Below are 18,385 nucleotides of genomic sequence, written 5' to 3' on the forward strand. Positions count from 1 at the left end.
CATCATCACCACCATCATCACCATCATCACCACCATCACCACCATCACCACCACCACCACCAACACCATAACCATGACCATCGTCATCATCATGTATTCATTTATGCTCCGTCTGCACTGTCCCCCATGTAACTTCCAACCTCCCGATTCTCCCACGTGTGCAAGCGTGTAGGCCGAGTCCCAGACGGGTGAGGGTGGGATGGAGGCTCCTCACGCAGTCCCAGGGCAGCTAAGGCGGATCCAGAACTATGGCTACCTGGCCAGTGCTGTCTCGGCCACTTCAGAACACCGGATTCTTCCTCTGCCCGGGAGGGTGGGCAGGTCCAGCTCGGAACTGAGTGACAGAGGTGGGGTTTGACCTCAGCACCTCCTCCCCAACCTTGGACTCCCAGTCCCTCCCGGAGGTGCCCCCTGTTGTGCTTGGTCTCTAGGCGACCCACCCAGCTCTGAGACTCGGTGCCCCCATCCCCACTTCCAGGCCAGCTCAGCAAAGACCCTGTCTCTGCAGTGAATGTTCAAGATCAGCTAGTCGGGGGTTCCCGCAGGAGGGTCCCCTGAACGCTGGCTGCACGGGAGATGCCGTGACAGTAGGGTACCGGGGTCCAGCAAGTGGGGGAAGCTCTGATTCCATGACCCCTTGGAGACGAGGAACCGCCATAGCACACTGAAGGCGCCATATGTTTCCCCCCGTGAAACACACCCACTGCACAGTGACGCACATTTTCCAAAACTTACCAAACAGGGGGACTTTTTTTTTAAATCAAGGAACAATCATGAATGAGCGTTCCACACAATCTGCTCTGAAAAAAAAAAAGACTGAAGTTTAAAGTTTATGGAGAGAGAGAGAGGGAGAGAGAGAGCTGTCGACTGGTTCACTCCCCAGCTGGTCATGCTGGTCTCCAGGTCGGGGGCAAGATCCCATCACCTGCTGCCTCCCAGGGTCTACCTTAGCAGGAAGCTGGAGTCAGGCGCTGGAGCCCTGAAAGCCCATCCAGGCACCGCCGCGTGGGATGCGGGCATCCTAACTGCTAGGCTGGTTGCTGGCCTCTCCTGCCCATCCGCTGGCCGCCGGGCCCCTGAGTCAGGAAGACGCCTCTCCCTCTTGTGTCCCCGCAGGTCTAACTGGCTGAAGCCGTGCTGTGGGAAGGGAGCGGCCGCGTGGCAGGTGTTCCTGCTCAGTGCAAGTCTCAATGGTTTCCTGGTGGCCTGCGTAATACTGGTCGTGATTCTGCTGACCTTGGAACTTCTGATAGATGTGAAGCTTCTCCACTGTGAGTAGCCAGAGAACCGAACGCCGTGCCACGTGCACCTGTGTCCGCCAGCCCCCATCCCTCCCTCCCCAACCCGCCTCCTGCCCTGGGTGGAAGGGGGGAGCCTCCGGGGAACCACAAGGGGGAGGAGGTGCAGCTGGCGCCCTCTGTCGGTCACCGCGGCACCGGTTTGCGCCTCTCCACCCAGGGTGAGCTCAGTAGTCCTGTCTTCTCAGCATTCCACCATCAGGGAACTGACGATAGAGAGAGAAAAAAAAAAAATGATGGGGACCCCTGTATGCGTTCTTTATTATTATTTCCATTTGGAATTTTCTGTAGCTCAAAGAGGGTTCCCCCTTGGGGTGACCGCTCGCTGTGATCTCCTGTCTATAGACAAGCTAGTTAAGATGTGGGGGTTAGAGGCTTGCCCCGGGTCAGAGGCCCTGGGGCTGGGACTTGGGGGGCAGGTGTCTAACCTCCGACCCGGTTCTGCCCTCCCTTGGGGTTGGTCCCAGCGTCGCGTGTCCCGGGGGGGGGGGGCCGTGTGTGACAGCAGGAGGCTTGTCTGCCACCTCACCTTGCAGGTGCGCAGAGGGGCTGGGGCCGAGGCGGTGCGTGGCCCCTGAGTCCGTGTGGCGATCACTCAGGTGCACATCGAAGGGGTGGAAAACTCCTTTCCCACACTGCTGACCGGTCAGTCCTCCTGGCTCAAATGCCCCCCGAGCTCCCTCCCAGCCCCTCGGCCTCCTCTGCTCTCCAGGAGGGGGTGACAGTGAGCCCCCCCACTTCTGTCTGATGGGCCTCCTTGGGTTTTTATGCAGCTGATGTGTCCTTGGTTCAAAGCCCATCCAGCCACTGGCCCTGGTTTTACGCTCAACCTGTCTTCAATTAAACGGTGCTGGAGATGTCCCCTCCCACCTGGCCCTATGTCTGCTTTTGATGGGATCTGACCCATCGCGGGGAGCTTTTCTCTCCTTTTTATGCTGGGGGGTGGGGTGGGTTGCAGCCGGGCCCCCGGGGGCCGCCCGGGCTGGGACGAGGCACTGAGCACAAGTGAGAACCCAGCCGACGCTGGAATGCTGCTTAGAATTAAGGATCCGGGAGATTGATTTTGGTGGGAGATCCAATAGCAACTCATAAAAGGCATCTAAATTCCATAAAACGCACAGTCAGAGATTTATGGCCTCTTTAAAGCAAACCGTAAAAAAGGCCCAGGAATTCATTTGAGAAATAATGGAGAGAGATTTTTATGTTTTCAGTATCATTTGGATGGCCTTTCAGAGGCCCCCGGGCCTCGGCCTCTGGGCTCCCACTGGTACCCATGTGACCGGGGACAGGAAGGAATCCACAGGGCCTTGGGGCTCATCTTCCCAGGGAAGTACTGGCCCAGAGCCAGGGGACCCGCGTCTCCCACTGGACCTGAAACCATATGTGCATGCCCCGGGGAGCTGCAAGCCCAGGCCGGGGGTCCCCCTCGCAGGCCAGCCCCCTGCACAGGGGGCACTTGCTGCCTTCCCTGGGCCCCCAGGAGGCCCAGAGGGTAACAGGCACCCTCTCAGCTTTCCTGCCCGGGACCTGCCGCTTGTCCCAGGACCCTGCCGGTTTCTCTTCTCTGCCTCCCGCCTGACCCGGGTCCTGGGTCCCCGCACCCAGCAGACGATGGCTGTGGTCAGCCAGGGTCGCGAGGCCGGCCGTGGCTTCCTGTATGTTCAAACACACCTTTCAGAGGAGGAGCCAGGCTGAAGGTGGGGTGGTGCGTCCTGCAGGTGACGCCTCTCTCCATTTACCCCGAACCCGGAAGGGTGAGTGGAGCAGTGGGCAGCTGTCTCGGCCGCTGCTTCCACGCCCCTTCCCGGCCCCGCACGCAGCTCCCACTGAACGCTCAGGATGGGAAGTCCCCGTCAGCTGAGCTCAGGCCCCACTAACAGCGCCCAGCACTTTGCAGGGAGGGGGTGCATCCCTGAGAGCACATCCAAGCTTGATCGGAAGCCCCCTCTGCAGGGCTGCCTTCCCGGGGCCTGGGGAGCTCCCACCGCACCTCTCGCAGACCCCGCTGTCTGACCGGGATTCAGCCAGATGGGAATGTTCCCGGGAGCCCGCCCGGCCCGGGCACCCAACTCCACGCCCCTCCAATCGGCTCCTCCTGTGTTCCAGTTTCCAGCGCCTTCCAATTCGCGGGCGTCATTCATTGGATCAGCCTGGTCATCCTGTCCGTGTTCTTCTCAGAGGTGGGTGACGGCTCGGGCGCTGAGGGCCTCCTCCTCGGGGCACTGCGGGTATCCGGGAAACCAGGCTCTCCTGCGGTGACCGTTCCTGGTGCCAGGCCCTCGGCTGCGCCTGGAGGCCACTGAGGGGGAGGAGCCACAGGTGCAGAGCAGCAGGGAGGCTCAGCCCAGGCTGCGTGTGTCACTGCAAGGCAGCCGGAGGTCCCCGTGGCCGGACGGAGCAGGCTGGCCATCAGGTGGAAGTCGGCACCCTAGGAGTGGGAGCAGTGAGGAGCTGTGGCCCCCTCCCGGGCCGAGGCAGGCAGCGGAGGACAGGGTCCAGGGCTGACTGTGGACTTGACCCGGTCCAGCAGGGGGCATGGGTTGGATGGAGCTAAGACCCCGCCCCCCCCAAGAGCGGGCACCAGGGTGTGTTTGGAAAGTGATGGATCAGGGAGCGTGGGTGCCCTCAGTGCTGCTGGGGTCGGTGGACACCGAACCAAGTCTCCCTCCGTGGAGTGGGTGGGCAGCACTGCTGGAGGCTCCCAGGCTTCCGCTACAGTGTGGGGCCTGAGATGTTGGGGAGCCCAGGGGCCCCGCATGGTCCCGGGGCTTTACCTGGGGGTGACTGGCACTTCTTTCGAGCAATCCCCAGGTGGCCACAGGGATTCCCTGGCCTACATCCGAGAAATCAGCTGTGGCGGCTGCAGGCAGGGCCTCCTGGTGTGGGGGGAAGGCAGACGTGGCACGCACACTGAGCTCACGCACAACATGGAACCCGGCGTGAGAGCAGGATTCAAAGCAGAGAGGGAGATCAGGTACGAGAGGAGGAGGGGGATCTGTGAAAAGAGGTGGCAGGCATTGAGACAGGCCCACGAGCAGCCTCTCTCCAAGAGGGCAGAGTGGCGTCTGCCCCCACCCAAGTTCAGGTCTCCCCTTTGTCAGGTAGGGGGCGGTGCCCTGGTAGAATATGCAAATGAGCAAGGAGTTTGGGCGGGGCTTCAGGGCAAGTGGTGTCATGGCATCTTGGGCATGAGGTGGGACGAAGGCTCAGGTGTAACAGGTGCACAATGGGGATGAGGGGAGGTGCAGACATGAAGCATCGCACGGAAGCGGGTGGGGTTGCAGCTGACCCGTGGCTGCAGCCAGGAGGCTGCTGGGGGACTCTCAGCTCCTTTCCCCTCACTAGCTCCCTGCCTAGCCCGTAACACAGGGGCCTGGGGACCAGCGCACAGCACGGCTGCAGGAGAGGGAAGGCAGGGCCAGGTCTGGAGGTGCAGTCTGTGGTATGATCAGAAACCCAAGAAGTCACAGGCCCCGGGGAGCCCCTTGTGGGCCGGCCCTGGCTAACCTGACGGCTCTGCTCTCTCACTCCCAAAAAAATCAAGAGACGGCTGAACTGGGGCATGGGCAACCGGCATCCCAGGCACAGCACAACCTCCCCCTGGGCCCCGGCTCCGCCCTGCCCCTCCCCCCAGGTCCCACAGACACACGTCCACAGCCAGATGGCTCCTCACACAGACCTTGGCGAATGTGCCATGTGTGTGACTGCCAACAAAAATGTTTAATCAGTTGCTGCGGCTCTTACCCCTCTCTAGCCCTCTGCTTGGGTTTTATTGGCTTCTGCAAAATTTATTACCCAGCATTAATTCGGGATCCCTTCCTGTCGCCACTGGAGACGAACCACCTGAGGCAGCCGGGGCCCTGTGAGCGGCGGCCCCCACACGCAGCCCCGGGGCTGGGGAAGGGCTGGGGGCTTCCCACCTGCTCAGCCGGGACAGCTGGGCTGCAGAGTGCTGGGGAGACGGGCGGGTTCCTTGATCTTGGGCCTGGCAGGCGAGTGACAGGGAGACGTGGCTTCCCGGCACACGGAGGTCTTAACCAGAGCAGCCAAGTGTGGGCTTCCGTGGCTTCACAGGAGACCCGAGCACCATGGCCTTGATGCTGGAAGGGCCTGGGAAACGTGTGAGGTGGCGCTGCCCGTCACCTTGCAACAGGGAGGGCCGGGAGCCTGTTTGCCCCTGAAAATGCCAAGCGGCTCTTTCTAGAACCATCTACACCGACGAGGACAGCTGCCCAGGCCAACCCAGGCAGTCGCCAACACCAAGCCCAGGGCCCTATGCTCCTGGGGCCCCAGATTGGGAGTGGACCAGGAATTGACTGAGCAAGACCCCCGACCCCAGGCCCAGGTGACTGGGAGCAGCACACGTCACCCCTTCGGTCTGAGCCCTTCTGTCTCTGGTTTACAGCTGGAGGCATGGCTGGGGGCCCGGGGGCTCACCCCCAGCCTTCTCTGGCTTAGGGATGGAACTCATCACCCTGGCACATCCCAAGAAGTTGGGCCCCCGGGGGCTCCTGCTTTGCCCTGAGCTATGCCCCACCCTTGTCTGAGCACAGCCCTGGCAGGCGCCGCGGGCATCCTACGAGCTGGGAAACGGACCTGCAGGGCTGTGGCAACCTGCACAGGGCCTGCGAGAACAACAGGGGTTTCAGACAGTGAGTGGTCTCCGTCCAGGCCTGTGCCCGGCCCAGCGCCCTGGGGCTGCCCGGAGGACAGGCTACCTGGTCTGCGCAGGCCCCACAGCACCCCGAGGCCCAGGGGGGACGGGGAGGGGGGCTGTCTGGGCCCAGTGTGCAGATGCAGGCAGATCTGCATCTCGGATGAGTGACAGCTCCTTGTTTTCTAGCGTGAGCCTGCCCCACCCAACGACTGGGGCACATGCATCCTAGAGACCTGCTTGTTGTTTATCTGAAACCCGAATTTAACTGTGCAGATGTCCTGTGCCAGGGTTCTTCCAAGTTCATGAAAAATGGTGCTGAATGTTTATTTTGGTACAAGAAGTTTTGAAATTCTTGCACAATTTTTTTCCCCATAGCACACATTTCTTCAAAAACCTCTCATGTGCCTGGATTTTGACACTGTCACACACCACAGTAACCATACCTTTTAATTCTATTGCCCATGAACACTTTGAACTACTGGGGTACTGTATCTGGCCACCCTGATTTCTACATGGCTTCAGTTTCGGGTCCACCTTGCAGCTTCTGACTATGAGCAGGATTCAAAATGCTCATGGAAAATGGAATTAAAAGGTAAGGGTTTAGGGACTAGTGCTGTGGCATAGCAGGTAAAGCTGCCGCCTGCGGCACTGGCATCCCATATGGGCACCAGTTCAGATCCCAGCTGCTCCACTTCTGATCCAGCTCTCTGCTGTGGCCTGGGGAAGCAATAGAAGATGGCCCAAGTGCTTGGGCCCCTGCACCCATGTGTGAGACTCAGAAGAAGCTCCTGGCTCCTGGCTTCGGATGGGCCCAGCTCCGGCCGTTGCGGTCAATTGGAAAGTGAATCAGCGGATGAAGACCCCCCCCTCTCTCTCCCTCTCTCTCTGCCTCTGCTTCTCTGTAACTCTGCCTTTCAAATAAATAAATAAATATTTGCAAAAAGAAAAAAAGGTAAGAATTTAATTATTCTTATTTGAAAGGCAGAGCTCTCTGCTTCTCCTCTCAAAGGCTGTAATGGCCAGGGCGAGGCCCGGAGCCAGGAATTCAATCCAGGTCTCCCACGTCGGGGGCAGGGACTCAAACACTTGAGCCCCCCACTGATGCCTCCAGGTTACTCATGAACAGGAAGCTGGAGTCCAGAGTGGAGCTGGGATGTGGGCGTCCCACCCAACTGCTGCACCAAATCCTCACCCTGATAAGGTGTTTTTATTTTTTTATTTTTATTTTTTTTGACAGGCAGAGTGGACAGTGAGAGAGAGAGACAGAGAGAAAGGTCTTCCTTTTGCCGTTGGTTCACCCTCCAATGGCCGCCGCGGCCGGCGCACCGCGCTGATCCGATGGCAGGAGCCAGGAGCCAGGTGCTTCTCCTGGTCTCCCATGGGGTGCAGGGCCCAAGCACCTGGGCCATCCTCCACTGCACTCCCTGGCCACAGCAGAGAGCTGGCCTGGAAGAGGGGCAACCGGGACAGAATCCGGCACCCCGACTGGGACTAGAACCCGGTGTGCCGGCGCCGCTAGGCGGAGGATTAGCCTAGTGAGCCGCGGCGCCTGCCAGGTGTTTTTATTTTAAGATTTATTTATTTATTATTTGAAAGGCAGAGTTAGAGAGAGGCAGAGGCAGAGAGAGAGAGAGAGAGAGAGAGGTCTTACATCCACTGGTTCACTCCCCAGATGGCTGCAACAGCCAGAGCTGTGCCGATCCGAAGCCAGGAGCCAGGAGCTTCTCCGGGTCTCCCACATGAGTGCAGGGGCCCAAGCACTTGGTCCATCCTCCACTGCTGTCCCAGGCCACAGCAGAGAGCTGGATCAGAAGTGGAGCAGCTGGGATCTGAACTGGTGCCCATATGGGATGCAGGCACTGCAGGCAGCAGTTCTACCCCCCTCCCCCTACGCCATAGCACTGGACCCCCCAATAAGGGTTTGGATTTTTCTTTTCTTCAGTTCAAAAACTTTTGAAATCCCCACATAATGTTTCCACAATCTGCACCAGCTATGAGCTTTGTAGAGACCCCCATAGAAAGAGGTGGTCCTGGGATGAACTTGACAATGCCTCTGCCATAGGGGAGCAGTCACAGTCTGACCTGTCCACCCATCCCTAACCCTCTCCTCTGACCCGGCCGGCCTCGTCATCCCGCACCCTGTGCTGAGTCCCTGCACAAACACGGGCCCTGGGAGACCAGGGACAAGCAGAGGCCGTGAATTCCTCTGCAGATTTGTCCTGGGTCACTCCCCAAAGGCCTGGGAGCCGGGAGCTCCATCTGGGTCTCCCACATGGTGGCAGGGACCCGGACTACTTGAGCCATCACCGCTGCCTCCCAGGAGCTGGAATCGGGAGCGGAGTGGGGACTCGAACCCAGGCCCTCAGAGATCCAGGCTTCTTTAAACAGCAGCCACCTCCTTCTCCCTGAGATGGCTCCTCAGAGCTGCACCTGGGTCAGGAGGCAGCCTGGCCTCCGGCTACCCTGTGCCACCTGCCACACAGCGACCGCAGCCAAACCTGAGTGCGCCAGAGCCCCCTCATTCCTCGCCAGCCACCACCCGGACATTCCGGGTGTGCGAGGGGCCCCTCTCCTGGCTGTGTTCACCCCAGGAGGGCCCTGGGGAGCCTCTGGCCCCACAGCAGCACTGGCCGGTGCTTATTTCCCCTCAGCGTCTCGAGACAAGGGAACCCAGCTGGCCACTCAGTGGCGCTGTGGCCTTGGGCAAGTCACTGCCCCCTTCCCCTGCCCCAGCCACGTTCCCCGCAGCAGCAGGAGCCGGGCAGCCTCACCGGAGCTGGCGCTCTTCCCCTCTCGCCCTCCTGGAGACCCAGGGGAGGTGGGGGCGGGGGTTCCTGCCTCCCGCACAGTGGTCCCCTTCTGGGTGCCTCGTCCCTTCCACAGAGCCTCACGGGACGAGCCTGGGGGCTCGAGAAGCCGGGGAAGCCCCTGCAGGGCAGATGTGGGTCAGGTCGTGGGTAGCAACTTCTTGCAGGCTCTGCCCCTCGTGGGGTGGCTCGTGCGCCGCATCGCTGGCGGATCCTGAAGCCTTTTTTCCCAGGACCCCTCAGCTGGCGCTTGTGTGGAGACTGAGGAAGACCAAGGGTGTTGCGTCAGGCCGTGGAGATGGCAAAGAGGGTCCCATTGCACTTGCTCATTTAGGTGAAAGGCACAGAGAGAGCTTCCGTCCGCTAGTTCCCTCTCCAAATGCCTACAGCAGCCAGGGCTGGGGCAGGCCAACCAGGAGCCAGGAGCTCCATCCGGGTCTCCCACGTGGGTGGCAGGGGCCCAAGTACTTGAGGCCTCACCTGCTGCCCCCCAGGTGTGCGGTGTGCATTCGTGGGGAGCTGTGGGGGAAGCAGAGCCAGGACTGGGTCCTAGGCCCTCGGATATGGGATGCGGGTGTCGGAAGTGCAGGGTTAACCCCCTGGTGCCGCAATGTCTGTGCCTGGACCCCTTTACATCTGTCTTGGCAGTCAGATGTCTAGCTTTCAAAGCCTGCCCCACAGTTTTCCAGTACACAGAAGTTTCTGGGGTAGAGACAGCTTTTTTTCTCAGTCGCACAGGTTGCCTGGGAGCTGCTAGTGGCCGCACCAAACTCGGTTCTCATTCTGGAAATGGGCACATGGGCGCATGCCGCCTGGAAAGCCCCAGGCACTTGGGCCGCCACCTCTGCTACCACCCTCCGGGTCCTGCCTTTCCGCCAGGGTCGGCGGAGCCCCCGTCTCACTTCCCTAGGCACAGGCTTTGTCCCCAGTTGGTCGTATTCTTGTTGCCCCTCGTGCTCCAGGGCAGGGGTGTGGTACCCAGCCCTTGGGGAGTGAATAAATGATGTGTATCCAGGTTCACCCACACCCACCTCCCCCTTCCCGTTCACCGTCACCCTGGCAATGCTCTTCGGGAACTTTTCAGCGGGATCTAAGCATGACTTTGGAAACACGGGACGCGCTGGTTTGAAAGGACCTCGCTTGCTATGGGTGGGGCCGGCCAGCTCAGGCTAGATGTCAGTTACCAGGGATTGAAACCTTGGGCTCCTGGCCCAGCCCTAGTTCTTTTGGGCATTTAGGGGAGTGAACCAGAGGATGAAAGATTTCTGTCTCCCCTAGAAATAAATAAATAAAATAATCTTAAAAACCAGCTTCCTACAGGCAGCAGGGAAAATAGCAGCCCTAGCCTCAGGCTCTCTCTCGCCAATTTCTCCCCAGCGCAGCCCCCGCCCGGCAGCCCTCCTGGGTGTCACCAGTTGTTGAGGCCTATGTTGTCCCACCAGATGGCCGCCTCACTGCTGTGGCCCAGGGCTCCGAGCCCCCTGGTCCAGGCCCTCAGCCGCTGTGTGTCCTGGGGGGGTCACTTCCCCTCTCTGAGCATCAGATCTCATCCGGGAGAAAAGTTCCAGGGAGATCATGTGTGCAAACGTCCTGTATTGGCCTGGGTTGCAATAGGAGATGGATGAGAAGTTCCCCAGGGGGTGGTGCTGTGGGGCAGTGGGTTAAGCCGCTGCCTGCAATGCCCACATCCCAGAGAGGCACTGGTTCGAGTCCCGGCTGCTCCACTTCTGATCCGACTCCATGCTAATGCACCTGGCAAAGCAATGGAAGACGGACCAAGTGCTTCGGCCCCTGCACCCACGTGGGAGACCCGGAAGAAGGTCCTGGCTCCTGGCTTTGACCTGGCCTGACCCCGGCCATCGTGGTCATGTGGAGAGTGAACCGGTGGATGGAGGATCTTTCTGTAACTCTGCTTTTCAAATAAGATCGATCTTTTAGAGGGAGAGGGAGGAGGAGGAGGGAGAGCAGGTCCCTGTGGTCACGCGTCACTCAGTGATGCACCTATCTGGGAGTGAGCGGGTCGTTCCGCGGCGTACGGCCGTCTGTGCCCGGTGCCTCCTGGGAGACGCATCGTCAGGCCTTTTGGTTGCCGTCTGAGCTTACACGAGGTTATGACGGCTACCCCACGACTAGACCATGCAGTCTTACGGGGCCACCGTCGCAGGCCTGCTCGTTGGTGACCTCACCAGCGGGCCCCTGGCTGCAGTCACAAAGTTCCGAGAGGGCCCGGTGACAGCGGAGTCCGGCTGTGCCTCCACCAGTGCTGGGCGGGTCTGTGTTTCCTCGTGGGCTCTGGCTCGCAGCCCTGGGGTTCGCCTCCGGCTCCCCTGATGCCCCCTCTGCAACTCCTCCGTTTGACCTCTGGCTTCACGCCGAGTGTTAGCCCAGACTGCACACTTTGCCGGGTTTCTCTGCAGCTCTGGGCTGGTTTTTGAGGGCAGAAGGACGTTGCTTTGGCCTTGTTGCCTGGCTATGTGACTTTTTCAACTGAAATTTTTGAAATTTCAAACTTGTGCTTTTGATATGTCCTGTAGCGTAAAAGCCAAACGGGAACAGCCTTGTCAGTGGTGAGTAATTACTGTTACTACACCGAATTCCAAACTAAAGTATAGGGACTTCCTTAGCCTATTTTATCATCATGCTTAACCCTTGTTCTTCTTCGAGAAATATTATCATTTCGCAGGCAGAACATGGCATTGATGTCTTTATCTTATTCAAGAAGTGGTTAAGCCACTGCTTACGACACCAGCAGCTCATAGTGCAGTGCCGGGTCAAGTCCCAGCTGTTCCACTTCCCATCCAGCTCCCTGCTGATGCCCTGGGAAAGCAGCGGAACATGGCCTGAGTGCTTGGGCCCCTGCTCCCATGTGGGACACCCAGAGGAAGCCCCTGGCTCCTGGCTTTGGCCTGGCACAGCCCTGGCTGCGGCAGCCATTTGGGGAGTGAACCAGCAGATGGGAGACCTCTTTGTCTCTCCCTCTCTATCACTCTACCTTTCGAATAATTAAAAAAAAAATCTTTAAAAGAAAAGGCCTAGAGCAGCAGTTGGCATTGGTCCGAGCTCGGCATTAGCTGAAGTCACAAACATTGCAGCCTTTCGCCCGGTGGCTGTCGGGAGCGTAGCTGCTGTTTCCACCGCAGTTAATGAAGTTTAACGCAAACTAGCGAGGAAAACAAGACTGTGGACTTGAGACAGAGAGCAGCTGAGGAAGGCTTCAATACAGTTCACAGGAAGCGTGTCTATTTTAAATCGCTGTCATTTCTTGGGGCTCCATTGGGCTTTCAGGAGATGGGGTGTGTCCCAGGCATGGGGGAGCTCTGGTTCCATTTAGAGGCGGGCCTGGCAGCCATGACACACAGGCCCACACACCAGAGCGTCATACTCACTGGAAGGCCATGTGCTCGGGCGGCACGCCGCGATTCCAGCAGGGTGACGCTGGAAAGCTGGTGCCAAAGAGACTGTGTGTGGGCCTGGGCTCGCGGTCAGCCTGCAGCAGCGGGGTGGGGTGGGGGGCTCCCTGGGGTTCTAAGCCAGAGGGGGCAGGATGAGAGAAGTGGCCCTGGCAGCCAGTGGGCAGGCTGGGGTGAGGTGTGGGGGCTCTGCAGAGTAGGAGGAAGGCACCGTTCAGCTCAGGAAGCTCAAAGGGGAATGGGGATGAGAGATTAAGGGGCGAAACCTGGCAGGACTTGGGACAGAGGGAGCAGGTGGCGGGGAGTGGGTGAGGGCAGGGAGAGGCGAGCGGTCCCCTGCACTCCTGGGGTCTGGCTGAGTTTCCAACGCAGTGACGCTGCTGGCCAGGCTGGGCCCTGCCACTCAGGAGAGCAGTCTGAGCTGGAGGCTTCAGCTTAGGGCCTCAGAGTCCCCAGAGCTGACGGCCAGGGGAGAGGTTGTCCACGGGGGACAAACTTGAGAAGATACTGGGGTCCTGGGAAATAGACCCCGGACAAGAGGCTGGCCAAGGGCACGGGGAGGGAGTAGCCAGGCAGGCGGGCTGGAGGAGCAGCAGCGCGTGGGGCAGCCTCCAGCGGCCAGAGCACTCCTGCCATGGGCATCAGGCGGTCACTGGGAACAGAGATCTTTGCCCAGAGAGGAGAGAGAAGGGGAAAGCAGACCTTAGGGAGACCTGGGGGTGGGGAGAGCATTTGAGAGGAAGCCGGGAGCTAACCTGTGCGTCTCCTCCCCGAGGCCCAGGGCAGCGCCTGTGCGCACACATCAATCACGGCTGATGTTAGCTCCCAGGTCTGGCACGCCACACGCTACCCTGCAGGCCTTGAACCAGTGTTTTAAGGCCATCCCAGCTCAGGGAGCAGTGCTGTGAGCCCAGGGCCCCTGGAGTGGTCACCGCCGTCCGCATCAGGGGGTTCACCTTTAAGGGGAGAGGGCACCCTGGGAGTGGGCCACCAAGAGGCTGGTCGGGTCTGTGTGCTCCCATTTTACCAGTGGCTGCCCCCAGGGGGCGCTCGTGTGCCGCCCGGCCGTCTCTCCCACCCAGCTGCACCTGCCACCCGAGAACCAACCTCTCTTCTCTTTCTCACCTGTTCCGCACTGGGACAGCTTCAGCCTGGCAAAGGTTTCCCGCATCTCTCTTTGTTCCCTTGCAGCTGTATCGTGGGATCCATGGCTTCCTCATGCTGTCCAACTTTAACCTCCGGCAAAACCTGCCCGGGAGCAGATCCGCACTTAAAAAAAAAATCTTTTTAAATTTATTTGAGAGGCAGAGAGACAGACAGACATGGACAGAGAGGTCTCAATCACTTCACTCCCCGAATGCCCACAACAGCCAAGGATGGGCCTGGGCTGAAGTTGAGAGCCTGGAACTCAATCAGGTTTCCCAAGTGGGTGGCGGAATCTCAATTATTTGACTATCAGCTGTTCCCAGGTTCTCTGCTGGAGACGGGGACACGAACCCAGGCACTCCTGAGTGGGACACGGCATCTCAACCGACATCTTTTATTGTTGTTGTTAGAAGTTTTCTTTAAAAAAAAAAACAAAAACAAAAACAAAAACATTTATTTGAAAGGCAGAATGGGGGTGGAGGAGAGAGAGAGAATTTACTGGCTCACTCCTCAAGTAGCCACAACAGCCAGATCTGGGCTGCACAAAGCCAGGAGCCAGGAGCTCCATCTGGGTCTCCCATGTGGGTTACAGGGGCCCCAGCACTTGGGCCTTCGTTGCAGGAGCCTGCAGTTCTTACTGTTTTCTCTCTCTCTCTCTCTCTCTCTGCTGGGTTTGTGTCTCGTGTTCACAAAAAATGAGGAGCAGGGACACAGCAGGGCGTGTGAAGCGGAGTGACTTATGTAAGAAAACAAAAGTCACAGAGAAAAAAAAAATCAACAGCACCGAGAGCGATGCCGGAAGAGAGCAAAAGTGAGACTCCCAGCAGCACCCAGGGGGCGGGGAGGGAACCGTGGTAAGGGCTGACTTCCGGGTGTTGCAGGCTGCAAAGGGGGGGCGTTCTCGTGACTGGTCTGGGAAAGGGACGGTTTCCATAGGTTAACTGGATGCTCGTTCCAATCGAGACTAAACAGCAAACACATGGAACTTCTCCCAGGACGCGCAGAACTCTCCTTACGTACATCAGTCACAGCCGCACCGAAAATCCCTGATTACCAGGCCCCTGACAACACCAACCCTCCCAGAGGCCAGGGGCTTGAATCTTCCTATCTCCAGGTAGTGGGGAGGGGTCCCCTGCTCCCTGTAGGCCTAGCCAGGAGTCTCTACCACCACCCTCTGCTGCCTTCCCAGGCGCACTAGCAGGGAGCTGGGTTGGAGGCAGAGCAGCCAGGACTTGACCCAGATCTCTGATATGGGGTACAGGTATCACAAGCAGCCACTTAACCCGCGGTGCCATGACACCAGCCCCTCAGCCAACATCTGCTAGAGCACCTGCCGGTCCCCAGGGGCCAGCAGCAGCCAGCACCAGCCACCTCGTGGGCATTCCTTCAGCCAAGCTGCCCCCTGGGCTGCCCCTTCTTCCTCGCCAAGGGCCCTGCTTTGGGGGCCACTCTGCTGGGGCTCTGTCCAGCCCCGTCTCTGCCTGCTGAGTGGTGAGCCGAGGGAGACCCTCCGCCTGATGCAGAGGCCCCTTTGTAAAACTTGCACAACTTGGAGGCTAGCAGCTGCTTCCGTCGGCACCTGCCAAAGTTTCCCCATCCCTGGCTCCCTCCCAGGAGAAGAGGCGGACTTCCCTGAGGGGAGGGGCTCAGGCCTGGGGACTTGTTCTGTCCTGCCGTGTGCCTGAGGCAGGCCTGCACCGGATGCTGGAGTCAGGACTTCCCACCCTCCCCTCCTGCTGCCTGCCGTCTGAACCCCTCCCCCGAGGAGGACAGTCCCTCCCCCGAGAGCAGGGTTGATTCTGGGAGCAGAGGTGAGGAGGGAATCGGAGATTGAGGGCAGGAGAGGGGAAGAGAAAGTTCACCTGCTGCGCAAGCCTCAGTTTTCCGGCACTGTCCTGGAGGCGTGGCCAAGCTCTGGGCGGTGTCTCCCATCAGCGCTTCCTAAAGGCTAGAGTGGACGAAGGAGGCGGAGGCTCTCAGCCCCAGATGGGCCAGGAGGCTCTGCTCGACCCCACAAAGCCCTTTACAGCTCTCGGGGCTGGGATTGGGCAGCCGAGGTTGGGGGGTTGTGGGGCAGGCAGCGCAAGGGCAGTGGCTCTTCAGTCGGCTTAGGGATCCGCAGTGGCCGGGAGCTGACCAGGCACAGAGCTACAAGAGGTCACAGCTTCAGCCTCGGAACGTCACGCTCTTTCTCCTTCTGCGTCAGGGCTGTGGTCACTGGTGGGTCCCAGGGAAGTGTCACCTGGCCCGGCCCAGTGGGGCTTCTGGGGTCCCAGGGGAGTTAGAAACACACATTGCAGGGTGCGGGCACTGTGGCGAAGTGGGTTAAGTGCCACCTGCAGTGCTGGCATCCCGTATGGACACAGGTTTGAGTCTCGGCTGCTCCACTTCCGATCCAGCTCTCTGCTGTGGCCTGGGAGAGCAGTAGAAGATGGCCCAAGTCCTTGGGCCCCTGCATCCGCGTGGGAGACCCAGAAGAAGCTCCTGGCTTCCGGCTTCAGATTGGCGCAGCTATGGCTATTGTAGCCAACTGGGGAGTGAACCAGCAGATGGAAGACCTCTGTCTGTCTGTCTGTCTAACTCAAAGTAAATAAAGTTAATCTTTAACAAAGAAGAAGAAGAAATGTACACTTTAGGCCTTGAGCCCAGAGATGCCAACATCCGGGGTCCCCAGCAAGGGGTCCAGGAATCTGCATTTGAACCCAAAGCCCCAGATGTTGCCAGAGCCAGGGCGCTCAAAGCCTGCACCGTCAGCCTCTTTCTGGGAACTGTGAGATGTGCGGGGGGCTGGGGGAGGCAGGGCAGGGTGGCCAGGGCCCTGCCTCCGTCTCTCCCGGCCAAGGCATTTGGGGGAGAAGGATGGACGCCCCGGGGGCAAAGCCCACGGACTGGGGGTTGGGGGTTCAGAGCTGGCCGTCCTCTGCCTTTTGCACTTGACATGGAGCAGCTGTCTCCTGGCCACCGCTTCCCCTCCTACAGCCGCAGGCCAGGCCAGGAAGTGACCCAAAGCCCCTCAGAGCTGTCTCCGGGGCTGGACTCGAAGGACAGGCTCCCAGACGAGGTGTGCTTGGGCCAGGCCTCGGAATGCACGGGCCAGCATGGAGGGACGGCAGGGGGCCAGGGCTCCGGCTCCCTGAGCCCAGCTTTTCTCCGTCAGCCACGCTGGCTGTCCTTATGCCTCACGGCAGTGGAATTCCTGGGGAGGTCGGAGAATGGAGCTTGCTGGGGGCTGCAGAGGCAGAGTGGGGGCTGATGCTTAAAGCGGGACAGAGCTGCGGTCTGGGAGGACAAAGGCCTGGGGCTGGACGGTGTCCGGCCTGCGTTACCGACCGCAGCCCAAGTGTGTGCTGAGAACGGTTAAAACGGCCAGCTCCGCTCTGTGTCCTGGATCAGCGCTGTGAGACGGTGGCAGGGAGAGGCAGCAGCAACAGCGGCAGCCGTGGCCCCGTCTGTCCTAGCCAGGGCTGTACTGGGCTTGGTAGTCCCAGCACTGGGGGTGTGCAGCCGCTGCAGCTCCCGCAGCATTTCAGAGGAGAGACACACAGGTCTCCAGCTCGGTACAGTGGCGGGGGTGGTGGTGGGGAGGTGCTGGCCAGCGACGAGGACGTAGGAGCACCTCCGGAAGTCTGCGGGGGGGGGGGGGCAGGGGAGATGGAGTTCAAAGACAGCTTTATTTTGGTGCAAAAACATTTTGAAATAAAAGTCCCTGGGAATGCATATTATGCAAAGACTGCACAGATTTCAAAATGTGCACCTAAATAAGTTTATCTTTTGCCGGCGCCGCGGCTCACTAGGCTAATCCTCCGCCTGCAGCGCCGGCACACCGGGTTCTAGTCCCGGTCGGGGCGCCGGATTCTGTCCTGGTTGCCCCTCTTCCAGGCCAGCTCTCTGCTGTAGCCCGGGAGTGCAGTGGAGGATGGCCCAGGTGCTTGGGCCCTGCACCCCATGGGAGACCAGGAGAAGCACCTGGCTCCTGGCTCCTGGCTCCTGCCATCGGATCGGCGCGGTGCGCTGGCCGCGGCAGCCATTGGAGGGTGAACCAACGGCAAAGGAAGACCTTTCTCTCTGTCTCTCTCTCTCACTGTCCACTCTGCCTGTCAAAAAAAAAAAAAAAAAAAAAAAAAAAAAAAAAAAGCTTATCTTTTAATTCCTTAAAAAAAAAAAAAGTCCCCTGGTGTGTGGCATTCTCACACAGCTGAGCGCACCGCGCAGCCCCAACCCTGAGGGTCCCAGCGCCGACTCCATCAGGGACGGCCTGCGTGACTGTGGGCATCCTCCTTAGCCTGTCTGTACAACGAGAACCACGTGGGAGGTGGCCAGCCCGGCTCCCGACACCTGCTGGTGCCTGCTGATGGCAGTTGGGTTTTTATATAAATAGTCGGAAAATTTGAATTCTCTGACTCACCTCTTGGGCAGGAGGGGAGACTGAGGCCTGGACGGGGGATCTGACTTGCCCAAGGCCACACAGCCTGCCCGTTCCTGGGCTGTGACCTCAGGGTAGCAGGGCCCCACCCAGATCCTTGTGCACTTCCAGGATCCATCTACCCAGAGCCTGGGAAAGCATGAAGGAGTGGTACCAGCTGCCCCCACTTCCTGCGTCCCCAGCATCCCATCTCACTGCCCGGACGGGGAGGGGCAGTGTCACCCACCGGGCCCTTTTGGCAGCATGGGGCGTGGGGGACTGTGGGCTTTCTGCAGCTGCGAGAGCTCACGGGGCCGCTGCCCAGCGTAGCCGCGGGCGGGGAGTGCCATCAAGTGGGAACTCAAGGGAGGGCGCCAGGCACGTGTGCCAGGGTCCTGAGAGCAGTGTGGCAGGGTCTTCTATGGAGAGAGCTGTGCTGTGGGTAGGAGGCAGCGGCCCCCAGGAACGGCCCCTTCCCCCAGGCTCTCGCTCCCTCATCCGCAGAGCACCGCCACCCTTCGTGTCCGCTGGAAGAAACCAGACGTGTCTCCTGGGCCTTCCCCAGGTGGAGGGCAGGGCAGGAAACTGCCACCAGACACGGAAAAGTGCTGTGGGAGGTGGCGTGCGGAGGACCTTGGGGACAGTGAGGAAGGAGGCAGCCCCGG

The 18,385-nt window shown here is 59.7% G+C and overlaps 1 protein-coding gene across 2 annotated transcripts in view; it reads left to right on the forward strand.

The window, feature by feature from the left end:
* The window catches only part of TMEM266 (transmembrane protein 266), a 57,098-nt gene that overhangs the window by 14,291 nt on the left and 24,422 nt on the right, over positions 1-18,385 (forward strand). For both annotated transcript variants that reach the window (XM_051834575.3, XM_089310808.1), the window contains exons 3-4: positions 1,117-1,271; positions 3,405-3,478. In XM_051834575.3, coding sequence (XP_051690535.2) covers positions 1,117-1,271; positions 3,405-3,478 — 229 coding nt within the window. The remainder of the gene's footprint in view (positions 1-1,116; positions 1,272-3,404; positions 3,479-18,385) is intronic.

This window comes from Oryctolagus cuniculus, chromosome 12 (genome assembly GCF_051225735.1).
Source record: "Oryctolagus cuniculus isolate XC-2025 breed Fujian yellow rabbit chromosome 12, ASM5122573v1, whole genome shotgun sequence".
Classification (NCBI taxonomy): Eukaryota; Metazoa; Chordata; class Mammalia; order Lagomorpha; family Leporidae; genus Oryctolagus; species Oryctolagus cuniculus.